Consider the following 17,358-nt stretch of genomic DNA (forward strand, 5'->3'; position numbering starts at 1 on the left):
GTCACCTTTCTGCAAGTTGTCTGCAGAAAGGCAGCTTTTCAAATCCTGCAACACCCGACTGATTACAGAGGGAACCGTTACTCCAATCAGAGAATCACCGTAAGGGAGGCACGGTCCGTCTATTGAGGCTGAGGGAGACCAAAATTGCTCCAGATGCTGAAGCTCTGCAAAGTAGTTTGGAGTTGAAGTAAGAGAAAAGCCTCACTCATAGCCTCTCCGGTGTGTCACCCCACCCTGGGCTCAACCTCTGATCTCATCCAGATCAAAGCTTGTGTGTGTGTGTGTGTGTGTCATGCCCTCAAGTCATAGCTGACTTATGGCGACCCCTGGTGGGGTTTCCGAGGCAAGAGACTATCAGAGGTGGTTTGTCATTGCCTGCCTCTGCAATCCTTGTCTTTGTTGGAGGTCTCCCATCCAACTACTAACCAAGGCCGACCCTGCTTAGCTTCTGAGATCTGACGAGGTCAGGCTCACCTGGGCTATCCAGGTGAGGGCAGATTAAAGCTTAGCAGGACAGAAACCACAGCACCCTGAAGGAAACATCTGAAACCTTAGTTCAAAGGCTTCTCAAAGGCTTCTTCCATCTTCCATTTCTCCTCTCCCCTCCCCCGCCCCCCGCCCATGAAAGCAGCCTGAGACGGAAGGGCTTCTGGAACAGATGGGACTTCCACCAAACAGCTTTCAATTATTCCCTTCTACAGATATTTTAAGGATGATGATGATAGCGCACTTATATACCACCCTTGGGGACAGATTCGTGCTCAATCAGTGCAGCGAAGAAAGTCAATGTTATTATTTCCCCCGCGATACATCTGGGGAACTGGGGCTCGGAGGAGGGGCTTACCCAAGGCCCCCTACGGAGTTCATCGCATGAGTGGGAGTCGAACCAGCAGAGCGCTGATTGGCAGCCCCGCCACACAACCCCTGTGCTGCAGCCCCTCGCAGCCTGTGGGTGGTCAAAGGCTTTTCTAGAAAGGGAGGGGGATCTGGGGCACAGCTGTGCCAGCTAATAAGATCTGGCCTGAATTTCTGGTTCTCTTCCTGATACAGGTACGTAAGCTTTGGGGTGGCTAAGGGTGCAAGCCTTTCGGCTGAGCTGGAGGGAAACAGCCAAAGGGCTGATTGATAGCCAAGGGCTGGCTGCGGTGATCCAGAGTAATACGGCTCAATGGATCCAGCGTGGGGAAAACACAAGGTCAAGCTACAAACTAAAACAAAAATATTCCAAATAACGATTTATTATGAGTGTGCACAAGGTTTTAGTTAAAACAAGGTTAAAACACAGGGCCTAAATTACAGGCTACGTGCATCTGTTAAAAGTAACTTAAACATTCTCCATATACAGATGATGCTACAGTCCAATGACCGACGTAAAGACAGACCCACCGCGTTTCGGCCCCCAGGCCTTCCTCAGTGGTCAAGGGTACAATGTTTGTGTTACGGCCCAGTCCAGATTGACGAAACACACCCAAAGACATTGGAAACCAAGCCTCAGAACAATGTGCCAAGCGAAGGTCGTCGTGCGAGTGCAACCTGCCGCCTGCTGCAACCATTTCAATTATAGCACACACAATTATACAAGAGACAAGACCACCGGGGACATTTTTATATTGGTTTCTAAATGTGTGGGTGTGTTCGTTTAACGTAACTTGAAATCACGCGTAATTTAGGCCCTATGTTTTTAACTTCTTTTTGACCACAAACTTGTGTACACTCATAATAAATACTTATTTGGAATAGACCCCGGCCATGTCTGGGTTGAGTCTGTGGGGGCTTCCCCACCCCACCCCCTTTTCTTTTTTGTTGTTTCCAATGGAACTGGGACCACAAGTTTAGGTTCCACCGCATTTTGTTGTTGCTGTTCTTGGTTCTTGGACTAAATTATCTCTCTTTAGGCCTCCGATGGGGAGACTCAAGACTGAGACATTCACATAAATAAATTACTTACTGTCTGTTCAGGGCGTGGTCTAGGTTCTGGCTGTAGAGAATGTTGTGGTTGTAGTGTTGGTTCTGGCTGTGGTGTCTGGTGTGGTTGTGGTGCCTGGTGTGGTTGTGGTGCAGGTTCTGGTAGTAGTGTGTGTTTTGCAGGTGATGTACGTTGTGGTTCTATTATAGGTCCTGGTTCTGGTATATGGTGTGGTTGTGATGTGCGTTTTCCTGGTGACGTGCGTTGTGATTGTGCATGTTTTACAGGTGAGGTATGTTGGGATTGTGGTAGAGGTTCTAGTTCTGGTGTTTCTTCTGGTTCTGGTATCGGTTCGAGTTGCAGCGGTTCTTGTTTCTGGACTGATTTAGCAAACCTGCAGAAGCAAAGCACAGGGGCGTTCATAGACTTGCATTACAGGATGGACAGTCAGGCGACAACTTGAAACGGAGTTATTAGAAACCGGGGGCTTTTCACATTGAGGCATACGGCAAGCAGCACTGCCGCGGTCTCGTCATACGGTGCCAAGAAAGAAGCAAGCTGACTTACCAAGCTTTCAACTGCTCCCTCTTAAGGACAGAAATGATGAGAAATGCAAAGAGAGCCACTCCGATTAGTGCAGCTATTGCAATGATGAGGGCTAAATTACCTGGAAAGGGGAGGGGGGAGAGAGAGAAGCATTCAGGGCACTCCAGGTATGTCTTGCCTTGCCCTTGTTATGTCACATTAGGGTTGCCAGGGAACTGGAGTGCCTTGACGGGAGATCCTGTCAGTCCCCACCAGGTGGATCCCTCAAGCCCCTCTGGAGTGAACACACGTTGGTTCCATAAGAAGCAGTTTTATTAAAACCCATACCATGCAGGTCTGCACTCCTTCAGGGAGTTTGACAGAAGTGGCAATTCAAATCAGGCAATCTCTGTTATACTTCATTTGCCTGCGCTTCAAACAACAGTTGGAGTTTTGGCACGCATGCTTACACAGGTTCTGTGAGGCTCAACTTAGTTATGGCTATGAATCAGATAGGCAACAGCTCATTCCCAGCATCTGGGGAGAGTAGCTGAAACCAGCATTGAGACACTTCAAGGTTACAGCTAGCCGAGACTTGCATATTTCTCTAAGATAAGTGAGAGGCCCTTGCTTGGGCCTTCAGTAACATCTGCACTACAGTTATGCAGGAAGAGAGTGCATACTAATTAACACACATTCACACAGTCGCATGACAGCAGTAGTCAACAAGGAATGTCAGCAACATGATCATGGCATGTATGTAGACAGACAGACATGACAGATTCCAGATCCCTGGACTCTTCCAGTGGGAGATTGGCAACCAGAACCCCTAGTTCCCTTCTTTGCATGTGCTCCCGTATCGTGTGATGATGTCACTTTGGGGAGTGATGTCATCATGCGGGGTCAAAGGGTGCCGCCGCATGCCTGCTCTCGTCACCACCTGCTCTCACTGCAGCCATGGGCCACTCTTGCCTCCACCGCCACGGCCAGCTCATGCATGAAAAAGTAAGTCCATCTCTCTTCTCCTCAGGGTCTGGTATTAGTCCAGACCCCATCTGGCAATCCTACATACTAACAGATTTTAAACGTTTAAGGTATGATGGATCACATGATCCTGTTAAGAAAATCTCAACTCTCTTTAAACGCTTATTTATCTTGGGCCATAGAGGGTAGAATTTCTTTGTATCTTTATCCAGCCAGTTTTCTGTCTTCCACAAGGAAACTTACAGTGCAGTCATACGTAGGGTTGTCTGCAGGTGACTCTTATTGGGGGCTGGCCGGCAACGTGGTGACACATTTAATCACAGAGTTGTGGGTGAATGCTAGAGCGTCCTCCAATGCGATGACATCACTTCTGAGTCTTGCCAGAAGTGATGCAATACAAAACTAACAAGGGCAACCCTAGTGCAAATTAGCAAAGACAACAAGCCAGGGCTACGGTATAGTCAATAATTGGAGTATAATCTATTATTCACAGTACAAAGTGCAAAAGTGCTATAAATACATATATGAATTATAAGCCAATTTATACAAAAGCAATCACAAGTGCATAGATACAGGTAAGTAGCAAGTATATAATTGTGCAAAATGTCACTGTCCGGAACAAATCTTATCAATTAAAGTGCAAATGCCAAAAAAGTCAAGGAAGAATCGGTAGGTGGGAGCTTGTGCCAAAGGAATATTAGCAGTCCATAGAATCAAAGTATATATAGAAGAAAACGCCGACGGGGACTTGCAGGCAAATAACATTAACCCGTTTCGTGAGGATCACCCCTCACTTCCTCCTGGGCATGTAGCAATTCGGACTGTACACAAGTATGAAAATAGCACCACAGATTCTCCCACCGTTCCTCCGACACACAATTCACGGACGTGAGGGGTGATCCTCACGAAACGGGTTAATGTTATTTGCCTGCAAGTCCCCGTCGGCGTTTTCTTCTATATATACTTTGATTCTATGGACTGCTAATATTCCTTTGGCACAAGCTCCCACCTACCGATTCTTCCTTGACTTTTTTGGCATTTGCACTTTAATTGATAAGATTTGTTCCGGACAGTGACATTTTGCACAATTATATACTTGCTACTTACCTGTATCTATGCACTTGTGATTGCTTTTGTATAAATTGGCTTATAATTCATATATGTATTTATAGCACTTTTGCATTTAGAAGTGACGCAATGGCATCAGACCACTGCCCTTCCCATTTCCTTTGCTGCCTAGCTTGGCAGTGGTGGAGCCAGCAGGGGGTGGAGGTCTCTTGCCACAGCAGGAGACCTGTCAAGCTTGCCACAAGCATAGTTACACCTTGCTTAGCCCATTCTGGGGCCCAGGCACGCCGTCCCTCTCTCAGCCTGCCTTTGCTCTAGCTGTCTGCCCACATATTCCTTTCTGATTCAGGTCTTCAGCTTCTCCATAGAAAGAAGCTTCTCATCGATCCGAGAGGTGCCATTTGACATGGCCACAACCTCTTTTGATGACCAATACAACGGCTGCCAGGATATGATGGAGGATAAGGTGGGGGCTCTCCTCCGCACTGAGTTTGCCGATACCATCTATGCCAAGGTCTGGGAAAATGCAACTGCCAAGTGGGACGAGATGAAGGCCTCTGCCTCAGTCCCCAAAGACCTCAAGCCGGAGTACGCCATCGCGGCCTTGGCCTACACACGGAAAGAGGCCTTCTTATATCGCGATTTAAACAGAGCTGTAAGGAAAGCAGGGGAGAGCGAAGAGTATTCCCTCAGGGCCTTCCACTTCAAGGCCTTCCATTTCCTCTTGACGAGAGCCCTTCAAGTCCTGCGGGCCAACGCCAGTCCCAAGTGCCACGAAACGTACCGCGGGGTCAGAGGTGCCAGCTTCATTGCGGAGCCCTCCGAGAAGGCCCGTTTTGGATACTTTGCTTCCTCCTCGCTGGACAAGGACCAGGCCATGAGCTTTGGAAAGGACACCTTCTTCACCATCGAGACCTGCTACGGGGGCTACATCAAGGAGTTCTCCTTCTTCCCAGAAGAGGAGGAGATTCTGATCCCACCCTTCGAGGAGTTCCAGGTGGCAGAGGTCACAGAGACGCCTGACGGGGTCCACATCCGTCTCATCTCCGCTGGAATATTCAGCAAGTACAACTGTGTGTATATCAAAGGTAACCATGTGAGCAACTTCCAAATTCGGAAACCAGTAGAGCTCAAGGTCCCCCAATAGCCTAGAATGTGACGTCCAGCTTAGGCACAGCCGTGTCTGTAAATTCCTTTATGCAATCCAGACCAGGGTGTCTGGCAAAACCACTAGGAACAGATGCAATGAATTATATTATATTATATTATATTATATTATATTATATTATATTATATTATATTATATTATATTATATTATATTATATTATATTATATTATATTATATTATATTATATTATATTATATTATATTATATTATATTATATTATATTATATTATATTATATTAATGTCATTTATAGTCCACCTTTCTCACTGAGACTCAAGGCGCATTATATAGTGTGAGATTAGTACAGTCAGTATCAAGGACATTTCCAAACAGTGTCAAGAGCATTTCCGTAAACAATGCCATGGGGTAAATAAATGCAAGTTTATAAATACATAGCATTGGAAAGGATCCAATACAGGGCTGCAGAACTGCTGAAACAGATTCTAGGACTGACATTAGACAGCATGAAACAAAGGTAGTCTGTAGGAGTACATATTTAATTTGCTTGAAGAGCAAATAGAGCAGATGGATCAGGTAAGCAAGCCAAGCTGCATATGAAAAGCAAGACCAAAAAAACGCTTGTGGGTATGCACGTGCGCACACACAGAAAGTCAGTAGTCAGCATCCTTTGTCAACAGCAAGTATAATTTAATGATTATACTTTAATGATTATGATTAAATCTGGAATCTGAGCGACTCTCATCCAGGTAATCCCACTGAAATTTTAGGGAGGGGGCACAGTATGACCCAGAAATGTGACGGCGCAGAGGAAGGCGATGGGGTCAGACTGGAATTATCCCCGGTCTTCCAGAGCACTGTTGCCACCCAAGAAGGGCTGCCCTGGAGGCAGTTCAGAAACTGCCGTCATTGCAGAATTCTGCAGCTTCGGTAACCAAAACGGTTAAAAAGGGGGGGAAATCTTTTTATATATAAATGCCAAGGTCAATGCAAAAAAGCAAAAAAAATATTAATAAAATTGGGTAGTTAAAGCAACAGAAGTCTGGTTCCACATAGAAGGACTTTACCTTGTGTAAAAAGTATTGATCAAATCTCCCTGAACACATAGAGATCTCATACGTTACAGACTGCTTACAGATGGCTTAGTACTGTTATAATATACATCATTGTAATGATTTCCAGAAATGGGTGCCTGTGTCTTTAAATGTTTGGGGAGATAGGTGAAGAGTGGGGGGTGAAAGAGAGAGATGAGTGAGTGATATGATTGGTTGATGACAAATAGTGGGCGGAGGGAAGGCAGTTTTCAGTTACTGAGGGAGAGGAAAAGTTCAGTGAGGGCAAGAGAGGCGAGCTGTGTGCAGCCTGAGTGTGTTCATGTATTTGTGAGGGAAAGGCAACCTGAGTGGAAGCCTGAACTGAGTGTGTCTGTGAGGCTATATATTCACTCTATTTGAAGCAGGCAAACTGTGGGTGCGCCTGAGAGAGAAAGAATTGAGAGTGAAAAGAAAACAGGCTAGCTGTGTGCTGCTTGAGGAGTTCTCTGTGAGAGAAATATAGAGCCTAGAGAAAGAGGCCAACTGTGTGTGAAGCCTTACAAGAGATCTGTGTGAAGGAGTTTGGATGAAGCAACTAGAAGAACTAAGAACGACTTTTATGTAACCAATACGCTTCTTAAAAAATAAACTTTTATTTTGTTTGGTTATATCCCAGAGTAGCAGTCATTGTTATCTCCCATTCCTATCCTCAGGGCCAAATAGAACCACGAAGGAGCCTGACGCATAAACACGTTACCAAAGGGAAAACTTAAATAAAATATATTGGAATGTAATATTCCTGGTGGCAGCTAACTACCCAGAGGGTGTGAAGGGAAAGATTAAAGCAAAAACCACCCTAAAGAAAGTAGAGATCATAACAAGTGGTGGCATAGCGGTGGGATCCAAACATCCTGAGGAGAAGAAAATATTTTAAGGGGGATATAATAGCCTGAGAGGAAGGAACATTCTGAGAGAAAGGCATTCTGAAGGGACAGATAGCCAAGGAGACAGAGTGTTCAGTTAAATCCTATGAGGAATATAGAACTGTTATAAAGGAAAGACACAGAAGAACTAGTAGGATTTATAAGAGAGAACATAATCTGGTGAAGTTTAGTACAATTGTAGAAGGAAATAAAAGTAAAAGAGAAATGGCAGAGTTTATGGGGATGAAAAAGGAGGCTCTCATTCAGAAGTGCATAGAGTTAAATTTACCTCATGAGGGGAAAAGTGTAGAAGAAAAACAGGGTTTCTCACCTATAACTGTTGATCGTCGAGTCTCTTCTGTGCAGACACACATTGGGACTGCGCAGGCGCAGGCCAGCCGCGGAGAAGATTCCTTTAGCTTCTAGAAATGTGACGGGGACGTTCGGGCCCACCGCGCATGCGCGCCGGTGTTCCCGCCAATTTTGAAAGTACAAATACCCGAATGTCCCCGGCATTCCCTCAGTTCACCTGAGCTGCCAGAGAACAAATGAGTAAACTAAGCACTCACAGCGGCGCAGGTGGGAGGGAATGTGTGTCTGCACAGAAGAGACTCGACGATCAACAGTTACAGGTGAGAAACCCTGTTTATCGTCGTCGTCCTTCTGTGCAGCCCCACATTGGGAGAATAGCTAGCATCTCACCAATGGGGGCGGGTGTGAGTGTCTACTTGAACAAAGAATGCAGAACAGCCGTGCCAACTGCTGATTCACAGCGTGCATTCACGTCTATAGAATAGTGTCTGATGAAAGTGTCAGCGGTAGACCACGTTGCAGCCTGGCAGACGTCCTGGAGCGGTACTCCTCGCAGGAAGGCAGCAGAGGCAGCTTGTGCTCGAGTAGAATGAGCAGTAATCAACAATGGGCACCGGACTCCAGCTTGCTGATAACAAAGTTTAATTGCAGACACAATCCAGCGAGAGATGGACTGGGCAGAAGCTGGTGAGCCCTTGCGAGGGCCAGAGTAACACAAAAACAGGGCAGGAGATTTCCTGAAACATTTGGTGCGATGTAAATAAAACAATAAAGCACGTTTCACATCCAATGTGTGTAGAGTACGTTCCTCTGGGGAAGAGGGTGTAGGAAAAAAGGAAGGGAGGACCACCTTCTGTTGCAGGTGAAATTTGGAAACCACCTTGGGCAGGAACTGCATACTAATGTGGAGCATGACCGTACCGGGGAAGAGCTGCAGGAAGGGGGGGTCACACCTCAGAGCAGACAACTCCCCTACCCGCCTGGAGGAAGTGACAGCTACCAAAAAGGCCACCTTCTGCGTGAGCAGAGGCAAGGGACAGGTAGACAGGGGCTCAAAAGGGGAGAGCATCAAACGGGAGAGCACCAGGGTCAGGCTCCATTGAGGAATAGGATGGGCCCTAGGAGGAAAGGACTTTAATAGGCCCTTCAGGAACTGTTTGGACAGCCAATGTGTAAACACAGTCTTCCCATCAATCTGCTCATGGAAGGCAGAGATAGCAGCCATGTGCACCTTAACACTGGAGAACGCCAGACCTTGGGAACACAGGTCCAGGAGGTAGTCCAGGATGACAGGTAGCGGGCAAGCGAAGGGAGAAACCCCTTTGGGGGCTAACCACCTAGAGAAACATGACCACTTCCTCTGATAGGACAACCTGGTAGACGGTTTCCGGGCATTCAAGATGACATTAAGCACCCTAGTAGAGAGGCCTACACTGGGGCGCAGAGAAGCCAGGCAGTCAGATTCAGCACTGCCACGTCGTGATGCCACACCCTGTCCCTGATTAGTAGGTCTGGGGCGTGTGGCAGCAGGAGACATCGCCCCTGTGACAGGGAGAGTAAAAGGGGGAACCAATCCTGGCGAGGCCACCGAGGGGCAACCAGGATACAGTGGGTTCGGAAGGCTCTGACCCTGGAGAGGACCTTGTGAAGGAGTGGGAAGGGCGGGAAGGCGTAAAAGAGCCCCGGAGACCAGGGTATCTGGAAGGCATCCCCCAGTGAACGATGGCCAATCCCGGCCCGGGAGCAGAACAGGGGAGCCTGTGTGTTGTGGGCTATGGCGAAGAGGTCTACGAGCGGGGTGTCCCACATGCGGAAAACCACTTGGAGGTAAGCCCTGTTGAGGGACCACTCGTGTTGGGGCAAAAACACCCTGCGCAGCGTGTCTGCTGCTGTGTTGCTCTCCCCGGCAATATGAACGGCCTTGGGCAGGACGTTGTTGGCAATGGCCCAGTTCCAGAGCGTAGTCGCTTCCCTGCAGAGCTTGAGCGAGACCGTTCCTCCCTGCTTGTTGAGATAGTAACAGGCCGAGACTTCCTGTTTGGGATCCATGGAGGTCTAACGCAGCTCCACTTGCGGAGCTGACCGGACTGCCGTTTTAACCGGCCGGCGGGGTGAAAATAGCCCGCGGCCGACTGCTCTCAGGCGGGGAGCAGGCAAAGAACGCTCAAGACCCTAGGGTGAGCTAGATCTCGGACGAGGGGGGGCTCTACACAACGGGTCCCCTCCCGATCCTTGAGGTCCCACCTTGCGACGGGTCGGCTATAATCTCTGCGGCAGTTTTGGGGCCAATTCGGCTGGCATAAGACCTACATACCCAAGCATCGATTGGGGGAAGAAGCTGAGAGGAGAACTTAAAATCGAAACAGCGATTACAACCCGAGAAAAGTGAAGAGAAGGTAAAGATCATTATCTTCTGAGACGGGACAGATTGATAAAAACAGAGAGGAAAAAAAGTAGATTTTTAAACTGCAACAGACTAGTGAAAAGGAGGGGAAGACTCGGCAGGAATTGAATTTAAAAAGAGACTAAGTTTAAAGAAGTTATTAAAGAAATGGGACTATTGTTTTGAATACCTGTGGCTTTGGAGCTGTGAGAAAAAGACACCATCGCGAGATCTGCTGTGGGAAGACGGGAGACAGGAAGTGCGTAATAACAATAGAGTGGCTGGAGAGAAGCGGCCCTTGCTGGAGGGCAGGAAGTAGGGAATCGCCATTTTTGAAAGGGGAAGGGTCGCGGCTTCAGCGGAAGAGGAAGTAGGCCATCTTGGATTACAAAATCATAGAGAAACCATAGAGAAAAGACGCCCGACATTTTGGACTCTTTAAAATTTAATTTCTATAAGAAGACCGGGACATTTAAAATAGAAAAACGTTAAATTTTACGCCACGGAGATAAGGAAGAGAGCGGATTCGTGGGAGCGAGCTAAAGCAAGCCCCACGATGTCAAAAAAAGAGTGGCAATCGGCAATAGAAAACCTGGATAAAAACCTGGACAAAAAACTTTTAGATATGATTAAAGAACTTAAGGACACGAAATTGGAGCTGATAAAAGAGGTTAAAGAGGTTACACAGACAGTAAAATCGGAGCTGTCAGAAGTGAAAAAAGGTATGGAAACAATACGAAGTGAATTACAAGGAACGCAGCAGAGAGTTAAAACAGTAGAAGACGCGATGGAGAATTTAGCAGACACGCAACAAACAGAGATGAGATTGGTGAAGGGGAGAATGTCAGTTGCAGAAACTAAACATATGGAGAAGCAGCTACGTTTTCGTGGCTTGCCAGAAGTGGAAGGAAAGTCAGCGCAAGAACAGATGACTGAGGTGTTGGCTGAGTACCTGGGGAAGGAGGAGGAGGAAGTTGTGGCTATCCTAGATGTGGCATACCGTGTGAATTCGAGAATAGCAACCCAGAGGAAACTACCAAGAGATGTGATTGTGCAGTTTACAACACGAAATATGAAAGAGAGGATTGTGACAAAACAGTTTCAAGATCCATTGGAGATTGATGGCAAGACGATTATTATAATGAAGGAACTGCCCAGATCAGTGTTACTGGACCAGAAAAAATATAAAGCGCTAATTCAGATTTTGAAGGACATGAAAATCAGGTACAGATGGGAGTTACCGGAAGGAGTGTCCTTTGAGTTTGGAGGGGCCAAAAAACGCATCAGATCTGAGCGAGAGATGGAGCGATTTATTAAGGACAATGAAAAAGACTTACCAACAAGATCATGAGTATGGAGTGTAAAGTATTATCTTGGAATGTAAATGGACTAAACTCACCGAATAAGAGGAAAAATACTTTTCACTGGCTACTAAAACAAAAATGTGACATTGTTTGTTTGCAAGAGACCCATATCAGAAAGCAGGATGTAAAATATTTAAAATCTGGAAAACTGGGCAAAGAATATGTAGCGGCCTCCAACAAGAAAAAAAGAGGAGTGGTGTTGTACATAAAAGAGGAGCTACAGCCAAAATTTGTTATGAGAGATGTGGAAGCTAGATTTGTAGCAGTGGAATGTATTTGGAATTTAAAGAGAGTGTTGGTAGTCGGACTTTATGCACCTAACGGTGCAAAAGAAAGCTTCTTTGAGGATTTAAGGAAGCATTTAGACGATCTTGCATATGACCAGATAATTCTTGCTGGAGACTTCAATGGAGTGACAGACTTGGAACTAGACAAAAAGACTACAACGGCACAAAAGAAAAGAGGACTATTACCAAAGCTTGGAACAAGCAGGCTTTTTGCCAGACAGACAAATAAGAGACAACTTAAGGACAGTGATCAATGCTATTGAATATTATGACAAGCGTTGTGACAAAGAGGTTGGTTTCTTCTTTGTAGACGCTGAAAAAGCGTTTGACAATTTAAACTGGGACTTTATGTTTGCCACTATGGAAAAGCTACAATTGGGAGAAAGATTCATCAGAGCAATTAAGGAAATTTATAGAGACCAGACTGCAGCAATCGTGGTGAATGATGAATTGACCAAGAAATTGACGATAAGTAAAGGAACAAGACAAGGTTGCCCGTTATCTCCATTGTTGTTCATTTTAGTATTGGAGATTCTGATGATACAAATACGTCAAGATGATGAAATTCGTGGAATAAAAATAAAGGACTATTCATACAAGGTCAGAGCATTTGCGGATGACATAATGTTAATTGTAGAGGACCCATTGGAGAACATGCCAAGAGTGATAGATAAGATTAAGGAGTTTGGAGACTTGGCAGGTTTCTTCATTAACAAAAAGAAGTCAAAGATATTATGCAAAAATATGACTAAGCAGAAACAACAATTGTTAATGGAAACAACGGATTGTGAAGTAACAAGTAAAGTGAAATATTTGGGAGTCGAATTAACTGCAAAGAACATAGATCTATTCAAAAACAATTATGAAAAACTATGGACTCAGATAGAGAGAGACTTGATTAAATGGAATAGATTGAATTTGTCATGGTTGGGCAGGATTGCAGCAGTTAAGATGAATGTGTTACCAAGAGTAATGTTTTTGCTACAGACAATACCAATCATCAGAGACTCCAAACAATTTGAAAAATGGCAGAGGAAAATATCAGATTTTGTTTGGGCAGGCAAGAAGCCTCGAGTGAAAGTGAAAGTTTTACAAGATGCAAAGGAAAGAGGCGGAATGCAACTGCCCAATCTGAGACTTTATCATGATGCAATCTGCCTAGTTTGGTTGAAAGAATGGATGACATTAAAGAACAAGAAACTATTAGCCCTAGAGGGATATAAAAAAATATTTGGATGGCACGCATATTTATGGCATGACAAAGTAAAGGTCAACTCGATGTTCCTGCATCACTTTGTTCGGAGAAGTCTATACATAATCTGGAAGAAGTACAGAATTTATCTACAAGAAGGAACCCCTTTGTGGGTGGTTCCATATGAGGTGATAGACCCGAGAGCTGTTGATAATGAACAACAATGTTTAACGTATAAAGAAATAACTAAAACTGAAGCATCCAAACTTAGAATAAAGACACAAGAGGAACTATCACCTAACTACGATTGGTTCCAGTATAGACAGATCAGAGACTTATATAATTCGGACTCTGTAAAGGGAGGTATACGAATAGAGAATTCGGAACTAGAGCAGACCCTTCTTAAAGAAGATAAGAAAAGAATATCCAAGGTATACCAAGTACTGTTGAAGTGGTATACCGAGGATGAGATAGTTAAAACACAAATGGTGAAATGGGCTATAAACTTTAATAAAGAAATAACAATGGAGGCATGGGAATACTTGTGGAAAACTACAATGAAGACAACGACATGTATTAATATCAAAGAGAACATTTACAAAATGATCTATCGTTGGTACATGACACCAAAGAAGATTGCGCTAGGGAATTTGAATACTTCTAATAAATGCTGGAAATGTAAGAAGCATGAGGGCTCCCTCTATCATACGTGGTGGTCGTGTGAGGTAGCCAGGCAGTACTGGGGGGAAATAATAAGAGAAATGCGTGAAATTTTACAATTTCAAATTAATAAGAACCCAGAACTCCTGCTACTGAACTTGGGAATGGAGGGAATTCCAGCCCAACACAGGACGTTGATATTTTATATGACAGCAGCAGCTAGACTTTTGTATGCGCAAAAATGGAAAGTACAAGAAGTGCCAACTATTGAAGATTGGACTTACAAATTGCTGTATATGGCTGAAATGGACAAGATGACAAGAAAACTGAGAGATCTGGACTCAGGGCAGTTCAACACAGACTGGGAGAAGCTGAAACAATACCTGGAGAAGAAATGGGAGGTGGGAGGAAAACTGTGGCAGTTTGAGAACTACTGAAGTATTGAAGTAGAGGGGGGAGACTTTACCGGGGGGAGAAGAGATAAATGTGAATTAATAAGCAGTCAGATTAATAGATTGACATATATATAGATATATATAGGTTAACAAACAGAACATAGAGAAAATAATTAATTATAAGGACTAAATATAAGGAGCGATTAACTAACAATATTTTCTTTTTTTTCTGACAAGTTTTGTACCAAACTGAATGTCTGAAGATATAGATGGGTCAAATTGATTGACTACGTGAGGAGAGATATATAGAACTATTATAAAAAGATAGAATGAGTAATATATATAGAGAATAAGTCAAATTGTTTGATATAAACGAATGTATGATCTATATGGTTTATGATATATAGAAATACCTGAAATTGAAAAATTGGGATAAATTGTTTATCTAAGATGGAAACAAAGGCTTACAGTTTGGGCATATAATGTTAAAAATAGTTAAGGATGTACTGCTTAGAATAATGGAGAATATATATTTGTTTTAGATAGAGGAAGCTAATAAAAGTAAGGGAAAGGGGACAAAGGGTTGGAAAGCTGTTGGAAGTCAACAAAAAGGGGGGGAAAGGGAGGGGGTTAGAGATGAAAAAATTGGGGAAAATTGAATGTAAATGTGGAAATAATGGATTCTAACCCAATAAAAATTTTTCAAAAAAAAAAGAGATAGTAACAGGCCGTGGTATTGTCCGACAGGACCTGCACCCTCTTGTTCCGAATGACATCTGCAAAAGAAGCAAGGGAGTAACGGATCGCTCTAAGCTCCAAGAGGTTAATGTGCATGTTCACCTCAAGGGAGGACCAAACACCTTGTGCAGACAGTCGTCCACAACGCCCTCCCCAGCCTAGATTGGAAGCGTCTGTAAAGACGGTGACCTCTGGCAGAAAGGGACCAAAAAGACAACCCTGTGACAAGTTCCCAGGGACAGTCCACCACACCAAGGACCGCTGTATCACCCTAGGGATGGAAAACCCACGATGCTGACTCATAGTGAGGGGGTTGAAAACCCGAACAAACCAGTTTTGCAGAGGCCTCATGTGCAGGCGTGCAAAAAACACCACCCCTGTGGAGGAGGCCATGAGGCCCAGCAACGTTTGAATCAGGAGGGCAGTTTGGAACCGGTTATGCACGAAGTGACGTGCCAGGGAGGACAGCCTGTGCAAGCGGTCCAGGGGTAGATAAGCCCGGCCCAGCAGAGAGTCGAAGTGGACCCCGATGAACCTAATGCTCGTACCTGGGGACAAAACAGACTTGCCCAAATTGACAACTAGCCCCAGGCCGTCTAGGACGGACAAGGTGAGGGCAATAGAGTCTCGGAGGGAGTCAGCGGAGGGACCCACCAGGAGCCAGTCATCCAAATATGGGTAGACAAAACAGCCATTAGACCATAGATGTGCCACCACGGAGGCCATACATTTTGTGAACACCCTGGGCGCCGAGGCCAGGCCAAAGGGCAAGGCTGTGTACTCATAAACGGCGCCACCACAGGTAAAACGGAGATATTTCCTGTGGCCCTCAAAGATGGAAACGTGGAAGTAGGCGTCTTTGAGATCTAAAATGGCCATCCAGACGCCTAACTCCAAGAGTTCCAAGACTCGTGACAGGGTCAGCATCCTAAACTTTTCCACCTTCAAGTAGGTATTAAGGGCCCGAAGGTCCAAAATGGGTCGAGACCCCCCATCTTTCTTATCCACAAGAAAGTATCTCGAGTAAAACCCCCAAGGGGAAGTAGAGACATCGACCACCCAGACAGCACCTTTGGTAACCAACTCCAAGACATTATTTTGTAAAACAACATTACAACAAGAAGCACAATGAGGGGGGTGCGAAAGAGGGGGTGCAGTGGTAAACGATAACTTATAACCACGGGCCACAATAGAGAGGACCCAGGTATCGGTAGTAATGAGTTGCCAACAGGGCAAGAAAGGCCGTAGCCTGTCCTAGAACAAGGTAACAACAGTGTCCTTGGAGGCCAACTGGGAAGCGTCCTGGCCTAGTCAGAAGACCGTGGGCTTCTGTGCCGAAGTCGAGGGCTTGGGCGAGGGAGGCTGCTGTCATCCCTTGGACCGGCCGGAGCGTCTCGAAGAATGGCGCTGCTGACCAGAGTAGGAACGGTGGCCATAGGATTGGCCCGAGAAGAACCTTCCCTGGCGCTGTTGGAACTGCTGGTAGGGGGACTGATAGGACCGGAACCTGCCGTACCGATATCTCAGACCCGACTGCGGAACCGAAGGCGCAACCCCAAGGGACTTGGCCGTCTGCTGGTTCTTTTTCATAAGAGAAAGGGACTCATCCGTTTTCTCCGAGAAGAGCTGGGGACCCTCAAACGGGAAATCCTCGACCTTGGCCTTCTTCTCGGGGGGTAGGGCTGTAGATTGAAGCCAGGCGTGCCGACGCAAGAGCACCGAGGATGCCATTGCACGTGCAGCAGAGTCGGCGGTGTCCTTGCCAGCTGTCATCTGTTGCTTCGACAACCGGAAAGCCTCAGCCTGGAGAGCCTTGACCAGGTTACGGCGATCGTCGGGAAGGTCAGAGAGGTAGGAGGACAGTCGCTTCCATAAGAAGAGATTGTAGGAGCCCATTATCACCTGGAAATTGGCGATACGGAACCCCAGGGAAGCCGAAGAATACACTTTCCGAAAGATGCCATCTAGCTTTCTGCCCTCCCGATCCGACGGAGCCGAAGAGGAACCGCGTCGGAACCGAGCTTGACCTTCCTCGGCCACGATGGAAGAGGGTTTCGGATGGGTGAAGAGGTAAGGACAATCCTCTTGTTTGAGCCGATAATATTTCTCGACCTTCTTGGCCGTAGGCGGCACGGAAGCTGGGGTCTGCCAGAGCGCGAGGGCATTGTCGATGAGATCCTCGACAGGAGGGAACGCCACCGAGGCAGGAGACCCAGAGTACAACGGCTCCAGCAGCTTGCTCTTGGGTTTTGAGGTCGTGGAGGCGACATCGAGCTCCAGTGCTGCGGCCATCCGGACCAGCTGCTCCGCGAAGACTCTGTAGTCGTCATTAGGGGACGACGAATGGAGCTCCCCCACAGCATCATCAGGGGAAGGGTCGGAGGCCGCGTCCGAGGAGTACTCTGATGGAGAAGCCAGGCCCTCTTCATCCTCGGAGAAAGCCGCCGGGGTCTGTGTCGGA

The 17,358-nt window shown here is 46.1% G+C and overlaps 1 protein-coding gene across 1 annotated transcript in view; it reads left to right on the plus strand.

Moving 5' to 3' along the window:
• Positions 1-5,630, plus strand: part of LOC129326437 (erythroblast NAD(P)(+)--arginine ADP-ribosyltransferase-like) — a 51,312-nt gene extending 45,682 nt beyond the window's left edge. Inside the window, exons 2-3 of the mRNA XM_054974596.1 lie at positions 2,194-2,198; positions 4,833-5,630. Of these exons, the coding sequence (XP_054830571.1) occupies positions 2,194-2,198; positions 4,833-5,630 (803 nt within the window). The remainder of the gene's footprint in view (positions 1-2,193; positions 2,199-4,832) is intronic.
• Positions 5,631-17,358: the final 11,728 nt, after the last annotated feature.

This window comes from Eublepharis macularius, chromosome 3, assembly GCF_028583425.1.
Source record: "Eublepharis macularius isolate TG4126 chromosome 3, MPM_Emac_v1.0, whole genome shotgun sequence".
In the NCBI taxonomy this organism is placed as follows: Eukaryota; Metazoa; Chordata; class Lepidosauria; order Squamata; family Eublepharidae; genus Eublepharis; species Eublepharis macularius.